At 34.1% G+C, this 20,844-nt stretch overlaps 1 protein-coding gene across 4 annotated transcripts in view; it reads right to left on the bottom strand.

Moving 5' to 3' along the window:
* The window catches only part of CHD9 (chromodomain helicase DNA binding protein 9), a 139,730-nt gene that overhangs the window by 20,668 nt on the left and 98,218 nt on the right, over window positions 1-20,844 (bottom strand). For all 4 annotated transcript variants that reach the window (XM_084905451.1, XM_084905452.1, XM_084905453.1 and 1 more), the window contains 17 exons: window positions 17,371-17,547; window positions 15,950-16,093; window positions 15,578-15,833; window positions 14,306-14,516; window positions 12,913-13,108; window positions 10,934-11,101; window positions 10,101-10,280; window positions 9,517-9,627; window positions 8,219-8,415; window positions 7,567-7,766; window positions 5,377-5,536; window positions 4,872-4,961; window positions 4,596-4,699; window positions 4,014-4,131; window positions 3,354-3,411; window positions 1,766-1,808; window positions 480-699 (listed from right to left, as the gene is read on the bottom strand). In XM_084905451.1, the coding sequence (XP_084761577.1) occupies window positions 480-699; window positions 1,766-1,808; window positions 3,354-3,411; window positions 4,014-4,131; window positions 4,596-4,699; window positions 4,872-4,961; window positions 5,377-5,536; window positions 7,567-7,766; window positions 8,219-8,415; window positions 9,517-9,627; window positions 10,101-10,280; window positions 10,934-11,101; window positions 12,913-13,108; window positions 14,306-14,516; window positions 15,578-15,833; window positions 15,950-16,093; window positions 17,371-17,547 (2,633 nt within the window). The remainder of the gene's footprint in view (window positions 1-479; window positions 700-1,765; window positions 1,809-3,353; window positions 3,412-4,013; window positions 4,132-4,595; window positions 4,700-4,871; window positions 4,962-5,376; window positions 5,537-7,566; window positions 7,767-8,218; window positions 8,416-9,516; window positions 9,628-10,100; window positions 10,281-10,933; window positions 11,102-12,912; window positions 13,109-14,305; window positions 14,517-15,577; window positions 15,834-15,949; window positions 16,094-17,370; window positions 17,548-20,844) is intronic.

Genomic DNA, 20,844 nt, shown 5'->3' with positions numbered 1-20,844 from the left:
CTGGTCATAAACATGACAAAAGAATTAAGAACTGCCGAAACGGGTTTGGCTCAATGGATAGAGCGTCCACTTGGGGACTGAAAGGTCCCGGGTTCGATTCTGATCAAGGGCATGTACCTTGCTTGCAGGCATATCCCCAGTAAGGGGTGTGCAAGAGGCAGCTGATCGATGACTCTCTCTCATCAATGTTTCTAACTCTCTCTCTCCCTTCCTCTCTGTACAAAATCAATAAAAAATGTATTAAAAAAAAGAAAAAGAATGAAGAACTGACATGTATGCCTAGTAACCATAAGCTGCAATAATATTTACTAGTTTTACCATATTTGGGTATGTATTTATACATATGTGTATATGTTTTGTTTTGACCAATTCCTCTACCCATAGATGCTTTTCCCAAAGTGAATAATCACACCCTAATGGCCTTCAGATGACCAATTATATTTAGATACTATATAGTACAGTGTGATTTTTTATCTTACCTTTGCTGTCTTTCTATCTTGGCTGCCATTTTAGGATTAAGAGTGGCTTCTTCATAAAGAGGCTGCATGACGCTGGCAGGCACTGAGAAAGTAGGTTGGATTTGCTGGACTTGTCTATTTTTATTAGTGCGCTGATATGCAGTGATGAGACGCCTCAAACGTGTGGTTAAAGCTGACTGAGTAGGCCAATAAACTTTATCACCCTCCATCAGTTGACCATCTATATTTAAAGAAACTCATGTCAATTGAAAAAGACTAAAAAAGCAAACCAAACACTGTGATGAAGTTTACAAAAGTAATAAAAATTCCCTATTCTAAAACAAAATTTTCTTTCAACCTGGTTATGTGAAAAATCAAACCAAATCTCTCATCATTAAATAGTTTTAACTTAGCTCTAAAAACATCACAACAAGCTTTAAGAGCAACTCAAAATAAGTAATCACAGTGGAATGAAGAACCACATGTTATATATTTAAAGAGAACTCTACTTGCACAAAAAATACAACCTTGTATCAACAGGTCTAATCAATCTATCTTACTGGCTGGTGAGTACTCAATGCCTTCAATAAAAAGTCAAATAGAAATCCATTGATTTCAATCCAAGTTGAATACTGTAAACTTTTCTAATCGATCTATTCTGTATTAAATTTTTCTCAACTAAAATCAAAACATTTTGCAAGTCATTGGGGGGAACTTATGTTTCAATAGAATAATGCTACAATCTTTAAGTTTGTATACACCCAATACAGCGCAGGATCTTGTAGTCTATTTCCCGGGTGTGATATTATACTTAAATATACCACCACCAAGCAGGAATCATTCATGCTAAGCAAATCTCCTCTTCAGTTCTGAGTGAACTATGCATGGGTGAGGCAGACTCCCCTGGGTTCACAGGAGGACGTGAGTGTACTCTGGGGACAGTGCTTTCCTATCTGGGTATCACACAGCAAAGCTGTGTAGAATGTTCCCTAATGTGCATATGGAACTAATAACATGCTGAATGAATTGTTGAATTAACACTTGAATGATAAAATCTCATATATAAGTTTAATAATCCAGACATAAAAAAATCAGCTTCCGTTCTCTAACAATTCCCTGAGTCACTGAGTGAAGATCTGCAGCTAAAAATATTGTTAAATTCTCAGTCAACGAGTATGTCCAATAGTCACTGCAACTGTCTTCAACAAAAATATCACATACATTTGAAGCATTACAAAAATTTATTAGTTTTTGATCTCATGAGGAGAGTAATTTACAATAATATTAAATAATTAAGTGCAATTTACCTCCATCTGCTATAACAAGATCTCCTGGTGAGGAAACATCATCCTTTTAAAAGAAAATAGAAATTGTCACAGGGTATTGGGTCAAAATACAGATAAGAAGAAAAGCAAATCAAACTTTCTTAAATGATCTATTTAGCAAAACTAAAAACTATAATCTGTTATTAATTCTCACCCCTTCGTATTTCTCTATAGACATTGATATTTAGACCAATCATTATTCAAATTATTTTTTTCTATGATTATATTTAAATTGGTTTCTTTTCCTCCACCCTTTCTCTAATTGTAAAAACGCTTCAGGTTTTATTTACAATTGTGTTTTTTTTTTATTTTTTTATACCAACTCTCACATAATTTACTCATTTTGATATTTGGTTATTAGAAAACATTCAAATCTTTTCTGTTTAATTCTAAACAATCTGCTTGTGCTGTATACATAATTTTTATCTGTCAAGAGAGCATCTTCAATTAGGTACTGTAACATTATTATAAACTTAACATATTTATAACTTTGGTTTTATTCCAAATGTCTATTAGTTTGTATTGTTTTGTGTGTTTTTAGATATATTTTATTGATTTTGTACAGAGAGGAAGGGAGAGAGACAGAGAGTTAGAAACAGCGATGAAAGAGTGTCATCAATCAGCTGCCTCTTGCACACCCCCCACTGGGGACATGCCCGCAACCAAGGTACATGCCCTTGACCGGAATCGAACCCGGGACCCTTCAGTCCCCAAGCCGACACTCTATCCATTGAGCCAAACCAGTCTCGGCAGTTTGTATTTTTTTAAAAAAGCTTAGTTAGATTTATCATCCCTTTGTAGGTGGGTCTTTTTTTTGTCTTGTTAATTTTTAACATTGCTTTGTTTGGTATATCTATAGTTCCAGCAGGAATAAAGTAGATTTAATTTTATTTATCTTGACAACATTCACGTTATTGTTTGAATCTGAGAATTCATGTCTTTCATCAAATTTGGAAAAATTCTTCTCCCTTATACTTTCTCGTCTCTCCTGGAATGCCTATTTCGCATACTGTAAAGATATTATCATACTATTCTCTTTGTCACTAAAAAATTTTATTACGTATTCCACTGTGCTGGTTATTGATTTATTGCCTCAGCTCTAAATTTACCGCCTCTCTCAATGCCTCTTGTTAGCTCTAAGAAAACGGATGTGGGCTCTTTAAATCTTTTTTTCTTAGACAGCATGGTAAGTTCTGCTTGAGAGACACTGTAGGAGAACAATGATTTGACTTCCCGATTCTGGTGTTTCCCCACTGCTCAGCTCCCATGGCTCTCCCGGCTCTCCCAGCGCCACTTCCTGTAGATCAGGCAGCTACTTTAGCACCTGCTGGCCAGCAGCCTTCGCTAGAAACATCCCCGTTGGTAGCCCCATGGCACCCAAGACCAGCAAATCCTACCTGACAGCTATAGCATCATCTAGTCTTTAGCATGCTCTCATATAGAATATGGAAATTCCTAATCTCTTTTACCATTCCTCCCCCACTCCACAGATTATGTGTTAGGAAAAGCACACAAAAGAAGCCACAGAACAATTAAAATTGAGGATTTAAAAATATGATCTAAAGCATACCTCTATGTCATCTTTAAAGAAAGCTGGGGCAGGTTTGTATTCTGGATCTTCCACATCCCTATTAAAACACCAACAAATTTAATAATAATTTGACTGGACTTACATTTCTATTGATAAAACAAACAAATGGAATCTTGTGGGAAGGACTCTTTGGTGTTTTAAAAGTGAGACTGAAGTCTCTGTTCTTTGGCCAGGGGAAACCAAGCCTTAGCATAATATGCAAAGTCAGAAGAAATCTAGTTTTAATTTACTCATTCTCCCATGTTCACTTTTAAATGTGGAATTATTAACCTTAACATACAGTCTCTTACTTTCTTCTTTTGGTAAGATAATAAAAGGGCCTTATGAGTGGTATAACGAACATTTTATTTCTCTTCAGTTGTAGCGTTCTTCCCTCCAATACCCCTAACGTTTTATGGCCTGAATGACCATGACTATGAGGAATAGGAAATTAAAGGACTCATCAAAAAAAAGCGGGTGGGGCAGGTCCACCTCTTCCCTGATCCTACTCTGTTGGACAAGTGCTAACTTCCTAGAGCTCTTACCATTAGCTCTTCTAGACCATAAACTCCAGTTGTGCTGTGACTACATTATTTGTGACATAGAATATGCCGATGCTGGCAGAGATGCAGGGAATTCCTGCCTTGGAGGTGCACGTACCCGTCCATGTAGTCATTGGCCCTCTGCTCCGCAGCCACTGCTTTTTCGTCGGGCTTCCCCACTCTTTCCAAGAAGCACAATGCCGGGTCTGCTCGGATGGTGTTATATTTCTCATAGCCTGGAGGTCACCAGTGGTCAAAGTCAAGAAGATAAAAGGAAGATGTATGCATACCAGCACCCTCATATGTATGAAGAATGACATTCCTAGACTAAAGGGACTGGATATTAAAATGATACATACATGTTTTCTAAAATTATCACAAATAGTACATGACCTGGTACTATGTATATTTGAAAGTTTAGATTGAATTTATGTTAGAATGAAAAAGGGGAAAAACTAATCAAACACACACAGCACGCTTCCCGTAAGAAGTCTTCCCGAGAGGGGGAGCTGTGTGCGGCTCCGTGCAGGGCACAGAGGACATAAGCCCCGATTCTTCACTAGGAAATGCAGTGATGAAAGACACCGTGGATGTGAATGCTTTATATGACATACATAGCAACATGAATGTGGCTGGAATAAAGCTGCCAGTGGAAATCAATGAGGAGAACTAGAGTCCACCAACTTTACTTTTCACTTACCATGTTTAAAAACTCCAATAAGGAGTGACTTATCAGCATCAAAATCCCACCAGTCAGCAGGAACTTCTGAGTGGTCTGGTTCTGGGACCCAAACATCAATGTCACTTAAAAAAATAAATAAATAGAAGGTAACAAATTAGCAAGGGTTAATGCTCTAAGTTTGGTGAATTTTTCTTCTTGTGAATTTTATTGACAAATGAGCCACTTATACAGACAGTTACACAGTTTTTTGCCTAATCATGTTACTGAAAAATATAAACAAGTTATTTCACTTACCTTGCATCAACTCCATCAAATACTTTCTGGCACTCATTTCCAATGACTTCTTGCTTTAGATAATATAGCATTCTTACACGAAGCAAAACCCTAACGATGAGGAAAAAGACAAAAGATACAAAAGTATTAATCACTAAAGAAAAGCCATCCATGGGGTTTAGATTAGAAAAGAATTTGTACGTGAAGTTTTTATAATGAAATAATTAATTAATTTTGATTAAATAAATCTCATTACTATCATATATATCAAATAGATTTCTCCAAAATCTTCACAATCATCATTATTTAATATCCAAGAAAGATATAATGGCTAGTTTTATTTCTCTGTTGATAGAAAGAGACACAAGAAGACCATGATTTGTGGATGTATACTCTGAAAGATTAGATTAGGACTAGTCCTAGACCACACTGTCTCTGTACTCAAGATCAGCATGCTTAAAGGTTGCTAATTAATTTAGAAAAATAAACTTATAATGAGCTGTGTTAAAAATACCCCACGACATACTTATTACAATGGTGCTTTATGTGTTTTTTGTAGCCTTCATCTTGAAGTAGCTGCTCAGGATTATATTTTCGAAGCCATTCTGCTTTCTGTATGTCAAATGAGCTTGTCTGGGTCTTTACTTTCTTCCCTTTTCGGCCCCTGGGTACGGGGGCTGAAAGACCTGTAGAAATGAGACGGGCATGTGAAATCAGGGATAATTTGTATACAAACCTGCAATTTGAAAGATTTTTTCCAATGTAATGAACTTCTGGAGACTTTCAGAGGTCCTTACTGGCTATACAAAGATCTTTAAAATGACAATGGTAACAATACTGATTCAATCACAAGAAGGTGGGTCAGCGATACACACACATTAAGACAACTTCCCCCAATAATTATTCTATCTCAAATGAGTCTCCTCTCCTTTTTGTTCCAAAACACATTTTCTCTTTCAAATGTAAAAACTGAAAGATCAAACCTTTCCCTTTGCTTTCCTTTTGCTCCCCTATAGAATAGTAAGATTTGGCCTGGATTTTCAAAACTGATTTTACTAATAACATGGATTATGCATAGCCATGTTGGATCCCTATTCAAGAGAGCTACATTCATTTTATTTCTTTGTCATTTTTGTTGTGAAATATTTCAAAAATACAATAAAAGATTCCCATTCTTAATGTGAACCTATCTTCTCTTTGGTTGTTTTTACTGAAGGAAATAATACATGGCTGAAGTTCACTTCACTCCTTCCTCTCCAGAGAGAATCCCTATCCTAAATTTGCTTTTGCATTACATGCATATTTATAGTCCTATGTTGGATAAATATTTAGTATTAAATATTCAGACATTATACATGTAATTCAGCAATGTACTGACTACTCTTGATATTTTTTTGAGATTTATATTTGGTGAGACTCTAATTCATCCATTTTAATTGCTGTGTAAAATCTATTGTAAGATTATACTATACACCTTGTATTAATCTTCAATGATGCTTGAATTGTTTCATTTACAATTTTTCACAATCACTACTCGAGCAGTTTGGATTCCTCCTTTCCGCCTTTCAATTTTTTAAAAAACAATTTTATATCTTTATTGTTTAAAGTATTACATGTGTCCCCTCTCCTTTCAATTCTTACCTCGTTGATCTTTTCCTTGCTGTATTCTACCAGCTAAAAGTTCCATCACAATTGTGAATACAAGCCCTATGTAGATTTGTCCATTTCTCCTTAAAATTTTGGTGGATGTTGTCTTTATGTTTTGAGACTATTTTGTTCAGTGCATACAAGTTCATACTTCATTTATGGATTGGTCTTTTCTATTATGTAATGTCCTTTTAAAAATACCAATCAATGCCTTCCACCTCAAATTGTATTTTGTTCTATGTTAACATCGTTTTGCATTCCAGTCCTCTTCACCTTTGCTGGTTTGGAAGCTAAACAGTGCATATTTAAAGACACATACTTAAATTTTCCTAATAAAACCAGCAATGTTCTATATTTTTGAACTTTTCCCTAACAAAATTATCGCACATTCATCATTTAATCCTATTTACTGTTTTATTTATACTTATAATTTAAAAGAGGTCTGCTTGTGCTTTGAATGTTTCTACCACACCTTACTAATATTTCAAAATAAAAATATATTTGAAATATCTTTGAAGCCAAAACCAGTTTGGCTCAGTGGATGGAGCATCGGCCTGCGGACTGAAAGGTCCCGGGTTCGATTCCGGTCAAGGGCATATACCCTGGTTGCAGCACATCCCCAGTAGAGGGTGTGCAAGAGGCAGCTGATCGATGTTTCTCATGGTTGTTTCTAACTCTCTATCCCTCTCTCTTCCTCTCTGTGAAAAATCAATAAAATATATTTAAAAAAAAAAAAGAATATCTTTGAAGACAATGATGTGGGTTTTTTTTTTTTAAGCTGTGCTCTCCTTTTATAGTCCTTGACTTCAGGTTCAATTTATGAGTTTCTTTTTACACTTTGTCTCTCATATGGGAGACTTTCCTAATCCTGGTTGTTTGCCCAATATGTAACCCCCCCCCCCCACAAAAGTATAACATTGGTTTTCTAAGTTGAAACTTGAATTGAGGGTGAAGGTTAAAGGTTCTTTAACATTGTAATGCCACAATATTTTATAGGGTACTATGATAAGTAAGTACTAATTAGATAAGTAAAAATAAACTTAAAAAGAAAATGAAAGAAGGTTCTTGCCTAGATGATTCTGAAGCTCTCGAGTTTGTCCGTCTTCGGTTGGAGTAATGAGGTCCCATATGAAGCCTTTAATTTTCTCATCTCCTCGGTAGTGAATGAGGCAGTATGCTAAGAGGGCTCGGCAAATTATTTCCACATCATGCTCGTTTAACTGTCTCTTAAAGCGACCATGAGATAGAATCTCTCTCCATCGGCCCCACCTGGTAAAAAAAATGTACATTTACATTATTCCTCAGTCAAATTTTAAAGAAAAACACAGCTCATGGATAAATGGCATGAAAACTGCAGAACACACATTTTGTCACTAATAGGATATACCTAATGAAGTGTTTCCCCCATGAGTGAAAGGCAGAGCCATGGTATAGTAATTTCTAGTATATTTTATTCCTTAATGGATAACACTATTCATTTTGTATTACTAAATATGCAAACCTGAGAACGAGAGATTTGACTTTAGTGATACATTTATAATTTAAAACACAAGAAGGTCCCATCATTCTGTTATTAAATATATGTTAAACATATAAATTCAGGGTACTTTTAAAATGTATTCTATTGATTTAACAAGGTAAAAATATATTAGAATATAGTGTTGGTTTTCAGTAACTTTACAGAGCAGACTATGACGGTAGGTGTTAAAAACAATATTCACCCATAAACCAGCAGGTTTTTCTCTACTCTGAAGCACTCCGTTCTTCCATATCCATTGGAACGGTCACAGGGCCTCCGGAGTTTGGGCTTTTCCTCCCCTTCGCTTTCGGCTTCAGATAACTCAGCCAATTCATCTTTTGTGGCACTAAAGGGTCTTGTTTGCTTCCTGATTCTTGGAGTGTCAATAACCAAGCTGTTCTGTAAGATTTAACAGCTATTACTTGAACGTCCTTTTTCTATTTGGCTTATAACACTGTCTTACATTATCACCTTTCAATTGTATAAAAATAATTATAGGAAGTGAGAAAAAGAAATTACTAATAATTTCACCAACATACCAAATCAACTTAAAAGCTTTTAAACTCCTTTAAAATCCTTATTATCATATATTTATAATTTTATGATAGGACAGTAATATAATTTAAAAGAATCTGGATTTTGGCTTTGTAAATAATATGAAGGTTATTGTATTTGCATCTGCAATAACCATAAAAAATAATTTTAAGCTAAATTTCTGAATCATGATTTTCTTCACCTAATTCACAATTCAATGTAGGTTGTGCTAAAATAAATCTTTGTGACCTACACTTATTCTAAAAATTCAAACTAAGGGAAATAATTAAGAATAGAAATATTGATCAAAGGATGTAAACATTTATGTAAACAGGTTTCAGGGCTTTCCAAAACTTACTCTAAAACACAAAAAGCAAGGCAAGAAGTGTGTAAATTCACTATGTTCAGTTTAGTTTAATTAATTCAAAATCAATCTAAGTTTACATGCCTTTTACTTTTACTGAGAAATTTCTCTAAGTTAAGCACTATGTTATGGACTGTGGACATAGATATATACATGTAGTCTTTTGCTCATTAAAAATCTGTAGTCTTGAGGGTCAGACTAATGTGGAAACAAACAAGAGCTACTCAGCATGGAATATCTTATGACACAAAAAGGGTACAACTGAATGGATCATCATGACTGGGATCTGACACCGAGTCAACAAAGATACACAAAAAGTACATGTGATTTAAAGACAGAAAATTTAAAAAAAAACACATTATAATTTCAAAATATATAAGTAATATCCTAAGTTAAGCTTTCCTTGAATTACAACCTATCATGAATATCCTAAGTATGAAATTGAAGCAGTGTCTGACTCAAAATGTCATCCTTCTACTACCCTATATCAATTTATTGATGCAGATAAATTTATTTTGGTAAGTGCATAGTTCAATACCTTAAAATATAACAATATTACCAAATCATCCCAAGAAACAATATTTTTAAAAAGAAATACTTACTCTACCACTGATGGTATCTATATCTATTTCTGCCTTTTTAGCCCATTTTTGCCAGAAGTTGGGGTCATCTAAGGAAATATCTGTCCGATTTCCAGATGCCACAAAACTCGCCTGAAATACAGAATGGCAGTTTTTCAAAATGTCTTGAAGCTAGAGGAAAAAAATCTATCAAAGCACATTTAAATCATTATCTCATCACATTACAATATTTCAGTTTAGTTAAGCATTAAGTAGATGCTCTGCAGATAATCAGTAGAGTAAGAGACACTTAAATTATTTTATTTATTTATTTATTTATTTATTTTCAATATACTCCATTGATTTTTCACAGAGAGGAAAAGAGAGGGACAGAGAGCTAGAAACATCGATGAGAGAGAATCATGGACCAGCTGCCTCCTGCACCCCTCCCCCCACTGGGGACGCGCCCGCAACCAAGGCACATGCTCTTGACCGGAATCGAACCCGGGACCTTTCAGTCCACAGGCTGACGCTCTATCCACTGAGCCAAACCGGTCCAGGTGACACTTAAATTTTTTCAGTAGTGAATGTTACGGGCACATATAAAAAACATTACTCCTTGTTACCTTAGCAAATGTTGACCCACGTCCTTCTGACTCAATTGTAATAGTTTTTGTACGCCGCAGTAAAATCTGATCAATGTCCTCTTCACAGAACTTAGAGCCTTCATCTTCTTCATCCATAATTGCACCATAAGCACCTCTTCGAAGCAGATCTTCTATTTCCTTTTTGGAAAGCTGCTGAATCTAAAGAGAAAATAACTTTGGTAAAAAAATTTTTTTAAAGTTCCTAAAGAATGTCAAACACAGAGGGCATATTTAAATATGTACATAAAAGATAATTCTCTGAAAGAATACATTAAACTTGTTGACTCTTCTTTACTATCTTTAAATGTGACTTGCCATTTGCCTAAAATATCTGAAGTTAAAACAAAGCATGCGAGGGCAAGTGAGCTATCAAGGTATTTTTTTTTAGTTACAGGATTCTATAGTTGTTACAAGCACAAGATATAACAAAACAATCTGGATGGAGGTAATGGCAAAAAACATTATGTACTACAAGACAAAGTCAATGCCAATCGTTTAACACTGAAAACAATTCTGAAAAACTGCATAGAAAAACTCACAAATTTTATTTTGCTCTGCCATGATACAATCGTTCTGAAGTCAGAACAAAACATTTCTACCTTGAAAACAAGTTATTAGAATTCACAAGCCCTGGAGCTACACAAAGAGAACAAGATAAAAAGAGCTAACTAAATGTTACATTGTTCTGAAATGCCTCCATAAATAAAATCAGCTATTTAGTGTTCAGTATAGATCAAAATTAAATAATACCTTGCTGGAGGTTAAAAGGAAATGCAAATAAAAACTCCAAGTGAGAAAGAAAGTATACATACACCACCAACGTTACTTTCTCTTCCACTCATGCTCTGCAGCACGGCCTTGTCTAGACCCAGTTTCAGACTGGCTCGGTCAAACATCTCCCTCTCGTATGAGTTACGAGTTACTAATCTGTAGACTTTAACTGCTTTATTTTGACCAATTCTGTGACAACGAGCTTGGGCCTATAAAAAATAAAAAGTCATAGATTCAACGTATTTTACAAAATGGCACAAAAGAGCATATAAAAGACATTTAAAAAGAGTAAAATATCTTGATGGAATATGTAAGAATTTTTAGACACTTTTGCTACTGAATAAGCTATAACCATTTTCTAATAATGAAGGTAGAGCTTACTAAAATATGAAGTCAGCTACAAGCTAAAATTTAATCTTATATTTCAGAGACTATAAATCATCAAAGAATTAGTTTTTTAAAGATAATTATATAATTAATATATAACTTTAAACAGTAACGTCAACTCTATGAATTTTTTTTGGCTGCTGGCAACTCATCCTTTAAAACGATCAACAATTTTTTCAACATATTTTAATTAAACTGGATAACTGAGAAGGTATATAAGAAACTAAGGTAACTATGGAAAACTAAATTTTTTTTAAACAAAGACAACTAATTATCTCATGTGTAGACACTGAAAATTTTACCTTGAGTTCTTGCTATACTTAAAATTTACATGATAAATTTTGATTTTAAAGTTTCTATAGTACCAATGGTCTTTCTCCCAAATTATTATTCAGCTTTGTATTATCTTCAGAAAATTAGAATATAAATTGTGGCTTTATAATTTTTACATAGCATTGATGCTATACTCTTTGCAGACATCTTTTGTTTAGTCTATCCATATAGACCCTGTGCCCACAGGAAGACAAAACTGCAAATGAACAGCATTGCTCCAGGTCCAGTGAAAAGTATAAAAGGACAATTTCTTTTATAAGTCTATAATAGGTCCACATTAGAAGTAAGTAAACAGGGAAAACCAAGTGAGAGGGAGAATTAGGGAACCTGGAAGGTTTTCCAGTTCTCAAATACAATTTGATAATTTTATTTTAGATTAACTTGGAAAACATCACATGCACAGTGGTCAGTTTTAAGTATAAATATACATTTCCGAGGCAAATTATGATGATTTGGGTTTAACCTAGGGACTGGCCTGCTTCTAAGAATAAGTTTTACATTTTTAAAGTAATGTTTAAAGCTAATAAACACAAAATGTGGGACACAGACTTTATGTAGCCCACAATACCTAAAATATTTACTAATTGACTTTTTATAGTTTATCCCTGATTTAATCTATTAATTTTGGATAAACCTTTGATATTTAGAACTAGATTACATAAAGTCACACAAATGAGAGGTTTAACTGATATTTTATATTGAGACAGGTATACATTTTGTAATAATTTACTTTTATTTGATTTTTTAATTTAAAATAATATTAATTACAACACAATTGACTACCAAGGAAAACAAAAGATTAATTTTTCTTATAGTATATCTTATCATCTTTCCTCCATAGGTTATCTCTGCAAACTTTGACCCTATCGTCACTCTAATTGATATTCCTGTTCCTACAAAATCCAAGCAGTCTTAAACTTATACGAATACCTTAAATTTCTATATTTCATAAAAACATACTTCATTATTTAATGATTGAGAAGTTGAAATTAAGATAAGCAAGTATTTATTTTTAAGAAAATATAATTGTGAAAAATGTGTTATAAATAAGTTATTTAAAAATCTTAGGTGTCTCTCAATATATATATTTTAAACAATTAAATACTTTATTCAAATAGGAAAAGCTTTTAAGAAGTTAGTAAGGAGTTATTGTCATCAAATTTAATTAAATAATGTCTGTTTAATTTAGCATTGATATTACTTAGGGAAATATACATTTAGCTTGTCTAGATAAAAGCATGTGAATAGCTAGAAAATTTGTAAAATAAATTTAATCCTCTTAGAAGAATAATTTATTTACCTGAAGGTCATTTTGAGGATTCCAATCAGAGTCAAAAATTATACACGTATCAGCAGCAGTTAAATTGATGCCCAGGCCACCAGCTCGGGTACACAGTAGGAAAACAAATCGATCTGAATCAGGTTTACTGAATCGATCTATAGCAGCTTGTCGAAGATTCCCTCTGACTCTGCCGTCAATTCGCTCATATAAATATCTATCAAATGAGAGGCAATACATTTAAATAGTGGGATATAATGAAGATACATGTCAAGTCTGTTTTCCTGCAACTTAGCAAGCAATTACTACACTAGTTGGAGTTTTATACTTCTCTGTACTGAAACTAAGAATGAAATGCAAAGTAATATCAGATAGAAAAATATCTGCTTTCCTGATTTATAGGTAACATACCATTATAAAGAATATAATTTTTAGACGTTGAAATGGAAAAATAGTCCATAAAGCCTACTTTGCTGATCTCATTATAACAAATGACTTTTTTGTACATGAAGCAAATACGTTCATATAACTTTATAGAAGAAATATTTTTCTGTGTCAACTGTGTTAGTCTCTAAACTATAAATCTAGCAAGTGCAACCTAGAATGCTGTTTCCTCATAGGCAGTATTTATAAGCTAATGACTTTTAACTTCCTTTATCCTTCATCTATAATAACAAAAGCATAATATGCTAATTAGACGAGAGGTCCTTCTGGATGACCTTCCAGATGAACCCGGGCTGCGAGGGAAGCCCGGGTCCCGGTGCCAGAGGGAAGCTGGTGTGGCAGCCAGGGGAAGCAAGGCCACTCTGGCACAGATTTCATGCATCATGCCTCTAATTTAACATAAACTCAAAAACTGTAGACTTCAATAAAAATACATAGAAATTTAGAGACAAGAGGAGGAACACATGTCACACTTGACCTTCCCTGGTTTAAGAAACTTCTTTGCACAAACTATTGACTAGCGTCTCAGCAGCAGGTTCTCTCTAGTGCCTGTAAAATGGCGGTATAGTTTCTAATATTACTTCTGACATTAAAGAAATTAAGAAAAGGTTCAGGCTCTAATTCCAACAATGACAGAGATTAGAAAAAAAGCTTGAAAAAAATTGTTTTCCATTTTGAAAATAGTTATGTCTGTTTGAAATGCCATACCGCAAATTTTACAAATTAAATAAAATGTACACTAATGAACCCATTCCTAGGTTGACAACTACCTGTCAGTTTGCAAAGTTTTCTTAGTCTCCTTAGCCCCACCTACTATTACAACATAAGTAGGTTAGGAAAACACCTGACACCTTACCCTAAGCAATCTGAACTCATAGGAATAGATTCTTATCTAGATGTGAGTAAAGGTGGGTTACAAAGACCTTAGTGACATATATTCATAATTCATAGGATGAATTCCATGCCTTACCTTTTATGTATAAGATAGTCCTCCAGGATGTCAAGGCACCGTACCATCTGAGAGAAGATGAGCACTTTATGACCTCCTGCTTTCATTTTGGGAAGCAATTTATCAATAAGGACCAATTTACCAGCAGACTGGATCATTGCTTGGAGATGAAAATCAGAAGCAGCAGGATTATATGTATCTCTAAATTCTCCAAGTATTTTTTCCTCAGCACCTGTCAAAGAAATTTGAGAGCATCAATGCACAAATGAAGGTAACACCCAGTTGCTTTCATTGTTCCAAAAATCAGAATCAGCGCACCTCTGTTTCTGTAACACAGTAAGACTTCTTGGATGGGAGGTGAATTACCAGTACACTTATTAGAATTATTTGTTTCTGACTAAATCCCCAACCCACACAGGACTGAAATTGTATTGAGGTTATGGACAATTTATTAAGTATCGTTTTATCTCCCTGGACACCTGGCAAAATGTCTTATATAAATTTATGCTCATTATGTTTAATAATGTTATTAGGGAAAGAATTAATGAAAATATAGTCCTGACCTAGATGAAAATCACATCTTTTGAAACACACTTCTAAAACTTAAACACCAATATAACAGTGATCCATCACTGAAAGGTGATCATATTTAATCTGGTTATATCTATGGGATTCTGATGGCCATCAAAATAGAGAAACAAGGAAAAGTATAAGACATTGATGAATACTTTCTTCAGAGAGTCTGTATCTGCATTAAAGGCTCTCTGCCTTCCCTCAGCCTGTGTAGTCATCAATGGAGAACGAGGATTGCAGGCTAAGAAATGACTTGTCTTGGAGAAAGAATGATAGGGAGTATATTCCCAGAAATACTGTAAGTGTAAAGACCCAAATGTTGTACAGATAGAATGTATGACCTTGAAAAGTAACATGAGAGCACAAAAATTTACACACACTGCCCGGACTAGAAAGATACCAGAAAAAAATATAAATGTGGAGGCTAAAGATGGGTGTTGCTGTGTTTGTACCGAAGGATGATTAAATTGAAGGAGAAATTCCAGTCCGTGTGAGACTGAACACAAGACCTTCTATTACAACCTAAGTGGTAACGTGGGACCATGACCTGAAGTAGTGCCCCTGACTCTGAACCACTCATAATCCCACAGGAGACCAGAGTGAAGGTACTGGATCAATGTCTTTTCTTGTAACTGCCAGTACAGCTGCAGCACGCTGTGTTTTTATTCATGAGCATTTCTTGGAAGAAACAAGAACTTGTGTGTCATCCTTTTTAGCTACCTTTGATAAGATATGGATGGTTACAGCACTTCCTGAGCTCCATCATGGTATTGACCAAGTTAGGTACATTAGTCTGTCCTGCTCCTTTGGATAAAAATGAAAAGTTCTTCTCCAAAATAGCCCGGTAGTATTTCTTTTGAATGTTAGTAAGTTCCACTTCAATGATGGTTTCTTCTTTTGGTGCCAACTTCTTCTCCACATCTTCCTTCAATCGTCTCAACATCATCGGTTTCAGTATAGCCTGAAGTTTCTGCACCTACATAAAAAAAAGACAAGATATATGACATATGTGTACAGTCAATTACACATATACACACATAACTGCAATGATAAAAGATCTGATGTACTTATTCATAAAGACCAAATGTTTACCTGTTCCTCTGTTTTCAGATCCCCAAATTCTTGCATAAATGTTGATTCAGAAGGAAACCTTAAAGGTTCCAGAAAGTGAAGAAGACTGAATAGTTCTTCAACTGTGTTTTGGAGAGGTGTGCCTGTCAAAAGCACCTTGTGTTCCTATATGAAGCAAGAATAATTCACATCAACTATCACAATGCAAAAATTATATAAAGTTGATATAGGTTATCAAATTTCAGTGATTAAAAAGCAATATTTTTCTGACTAACATTATCAAAATATATCTCTACTCCCAAATATCCATTAACATCTCAATCACTTTTTAAAAACTCTATCATTCTCATAATACCTCGCTTCGCACGCTGTTTTTACTTATTCATGCCTTTAAAAGAAAAGATCTAAACAATTAAGAAGCACATTTTAGATTTCCTCAATGAAACAGGGTTTTTAAGAATAGAGAGTATTTGTTTCTTTTGTATTGAGTCATTCGTGCAATAGTAATTTGTATACAAAACTGTGCACATTCTTTGAAATTCGGCTGATCATTTGACTTAACAAAAGAACAGATTCTCAAATAATGTAGGCTGAACTCCAACAGTGCAAAGTGCCATTTGGAATATGATTCTAAATTGGAAATGCATTACAAATGAAACACAATAGTAATGGAAGGAAACAGTTTTAATGGTAATAGTACAAATTATCTGAAATTTGACTTGACAATACCTCTAAATTTCTTAGCTACATACTTGTATATGCATCTGTACATTTACAGTATGCACTGGTGAATAGCATAGAAAGATATACATCCAGCTTTGAATCCTGGGTGAGAAATGGGAGTGGGAGTGGGAGTGGGCATGGAGGGAGGAGTATAATGGAGCACTTTGTTTTCTGTATGCAGTTCTATATATATTATTTCTTTAAGTGCTCATGTACTAATTATGTGATCCTAATTAAATAAAAAATTTTTTAAAAGCAAACCACTTTGAAGTATACACACTAAGAAAACTTTAAAAAATCCTATTTATTAATTATAACCTATATATACTAAGCATGTAGAACCATGTAGGCACTTTATCCCTGTATAGTATTACAACTTTGGTAAAAGAGCTTTTAAAAGAAATTTATGGCTTGAAACTATGATAGCATTTTCTTTTCAATAGTACATTCTACAGAAGTTGCTTTTTTTTTAATTCTAGAAGTTAATTTTTAAAGCATTTTGATAAAAAGGCTCAAAAATTTTAAGTCTTAGTAAACAGATCTGATTTTTTTCCTTAATAACATAAAGCAACAAAACAAAACACATCAGCACAGATAGAAACCAGTTACTACCGAACTCTAAAATGTAAAACGTTTATAGGATTAGTTTTCGGACTCTATCTGACCTTTTGCTATGTAGCCAAGAAACTGAAGTAAGTCATACTAAAGATGCTACTTACCAGATTCATGAGTTTCAGACCTTCTAGAAGTTTACAATTTTTATTTTTTAACCTATGTGCTTCATCAATGATCACACATCGCCATTCAATTGCATTAAGCTCTGCACAACCTCCAAGAATCATTTCAAAAGTGGTGATGATGGCTTGGAATCTGTAAGCTCCTCGAATGATACGCCCCTAGAAATTTATTATCAAATACAGTAATTTGGTAGAATATCTTGACCATAAATTTTAATTCCTGCCAAGTAGCATAAAAATACATCTAATGACATCTGGTATAAACTATTTTCCACTGAAATTTTTATATACATATATTCATAGACACTCCCTTAAATGAGGAGTTTTAGCATTAAAACTGGTAATAGCCCTTGCTGGTTTGACTTAGTGGATAGAGTGTTGGCCTGTGGACTGAAGGGTTTCGGGTTCAATTTCGGTCAAGGGCACATGCCCGTACTGCAGGCTGGCTCCCCAGTATGATTTTCTTTCATCTTTGCTGTTTCTATTTATCTCTCACTCTCCCTTCCTCTCATAATTTACATAATAAATTACAAAATTTATAATTACACCAAATAAGCATTCTTCCATAAAATGTTTTATAATTTTTAAGTTATAATAATGATTTCAGGACATGTATAGTATGAAGAGACCAGTACACAAGCTGGCCACTGAAATTTCAGCATTAATATGGATTACTTACATCCATGAGTCCACACAGAGGACGACAAAAAGGTGAAGTTAATATCAAAATTACCAAGTCATTTAGTCAGCAAATATTTATTGAGTGTCTATGTACCAGACGCTGTTCTAGTTGCTAGAGATATAGCAGTGAACAAAACACATACAAATAATTGTCCCCATGGAATTTAACATCTTAGTTTCCAAATATAAGACACAGCCATAAGGAACAAAGAAACAACACAACACAACAATAAACATTAACTTAGTAAAAATACTAAGTTAGAATATGATAAGGGCTGAGGGTCAGAAGTGACCATTGTAATTTTTAAAACAGTGTGCCTGAGAGGCCATTACTGAGAAGTGACATTCAAGCAAAGTCCTGAAGATGAGGGCGGAAGCCATGTTAACACCTGGAGGTCTTGAGAGAAAAAGAGATTTTGTCAAAAGTAGCAAGTGTGGAGGCCCTGACGCAGGAGGCCCTTTGGGAGTCCTCAAACAATAGCAAGAGAGCAGGAGTGGCTGACATCCAGTGTGGAGGGAATAAGGCTACACAGGGACTTTGAATTCTGCAGTAAGGGCTTTGGCTCTCACTGTGAACAAAGAGCTACTGGAGAATTTTGAGACAAGAACTTTCATGATTTGACATCATTTTACAAGACTCGCTTTTGGCTGTCATGGTAAAAAGAGTAAAACAACCCAAGGAAAGGATTATACAGACCAGTTAAGAGGCTGTGATATAATTGAAGCAAGAGATAATCATTGGAAGTCATGAGAATGCTTAATTTTAGATGTGTTGTGAAAACAGAGCTACAGGATATGCTACAGGGCAGTTGTGCAATAATACAAAGGATTCCAGTTTGACTCTAAAAATTCTTAGTTTAAACATAAAAGTTGGTATTGCTATTTACTACAATGAGGAAATTCCAGATTTTTGTTTTGCATATGTTTTGCTTGAGACACCTAGTAGATATCCAAGCAGAATAGTTGAATAGGCATTTGGATATGACTCTAGAATTTAGAAAAGAGGTTAGAATTAGTGACATAGTTTTGGAAATTTCCAGTTGTATAGATGGCATTAAATTGTGAATGAAATCTAATGAAGTATGGCATAAAAGCATGAGAAGACGGAGCCCTGGGTTGCCTCACGGTGAGACAGAGAAGATGAGAAGAAACCAGTAAAGGGGGCTTCTGAAGGAACAGGTGACGCTATAGGAATACAAGCCAAGTGGAAAAAATGTGTAAGTGGGATTGAAAACTATAAACTCTTAGGAATTAGAGAGAAATAAAGGCTTAAGAAACATGTGTTCTGACAGGATTTTAATGCCTATTCACTTAGATTAATTCATATTAACTACATTCACTGGCCATTAAGTTGAACAACAGTTCCAATAAAAAGTAAGTATAAAGTATAAGTCTATAGTATTTATATGGCTCAAAAACCTGAAATATGTTGTATGTACTGCTTAAGAGTAAGGGCTCTCAAGCATGTTATTCCCAGTTTGCTCTATGACTTTGGGGGGAAACTAAGTAACTTATTTATACCTCACTTTGCTCATTTATAAAATTCTGCAGTAAGGGGAACAATAATATTATTATATATTTAAAGGTTGTCAATGCAAGGATTAAGTAAGATATTATATGTAAATGGTTTAACATAATGCCTGGCACATAGTTAAATACTCAATAAATGTTTGTGATTATTCTTCTCATGGCAATTCAGAAAATTTGAGCATAATTTTATTATTACTGTGACTTCAAGCTATTTAATAATTTAAAAAAACAGAAGTTAAATATTCAATTAATTTATATTAATATATATACTTAAAAGTGACAACAAAAGTTGTTTCTACAAACAAGCTGCAGCAAAGTGACACTCAGTGCACGCTGCCCGGTGGGTGAGTGGGGGGACAGGGCCGAGGGCCTGGCCCTGCCTGCTGGGTCTCGGGCCCTTTGGGCTGGAGTGTGCAGGCCCACGTACAAAATACAAAAATAAACGCTGTAGTCCAGCCAAAAAAAAAAAAAAAAAAAAAAAAGTTGTTTCTATATTTAAAGTAAAAATCTATTTATCTCATTACATGAGAAATCTTTATCTTTTGAAATTTAAAACCCTTCAGATAATATTTTTCCAGAATATATAACATTATCATAAAAATATAACATTTAATACATAATGTCATGTTTATAATGCATGAAGAATCTTTCAGCTCTTGGGCTATCATATTAATACCAAACTCCTGAGACATTAAAATTGTGACTTTGTTAAAAATCTCTTACAATCAAAATGTTAATTGCACCTTCTCTAAGAAAATTCAATTGAACTAATTTCTATGATGCACTAAAATTCTACAAATGTAAGATTAAGAATGATAAAACATGACAGAAGAAAATCAAACTATAACCTTGCTAAAATGTCATAGGCTCCAAAGGTACAAAGTTAAGTTTTTCATAGAATTGAATAATGAAAGATTTTGTAGATGCTTAATTTCATAGAAATGTGAAGTGAAGGGAAATGAGGTAAAAGGAACAATAATAATTAATTTTCAGCTTCAAAAAGTAAAAAATCAGTTATAATTGAGAGGTAAAAACACAAGGTTTTGTATAATACTTTACTTTACCATGAATCACATCACATGACCTGGCCATAAATTATAATGATCCTTATAAAAAGGGAAGAATCAGTGAAAGAAAAATAAAATATCATGATACTGTTGAAGTAGAGCTAGAATGCCAGGCAAATTCCAGTTAAAAAGTACAATTTCATGTGAAATGTGTGTTGATGTTTTTTTCATTTTGTTT

The sequence above is a fragment of the Pipistrellus hanaki genome (assembly GCF_964339955.1).
Source record: "Pipistrellus hanaki genome assembly, chromosome: 15".
NCBI lineage: Eukaryota > Metazoa > Chordata > Mammalia > Chiroptera > Vespertilionidae > Pipistrellus > Pipistrellus hanaki.
Note: the sequence above shows the minus strand (reverse complement) of the source record. Positions and strands in the feature narration are given on the sequence as shown.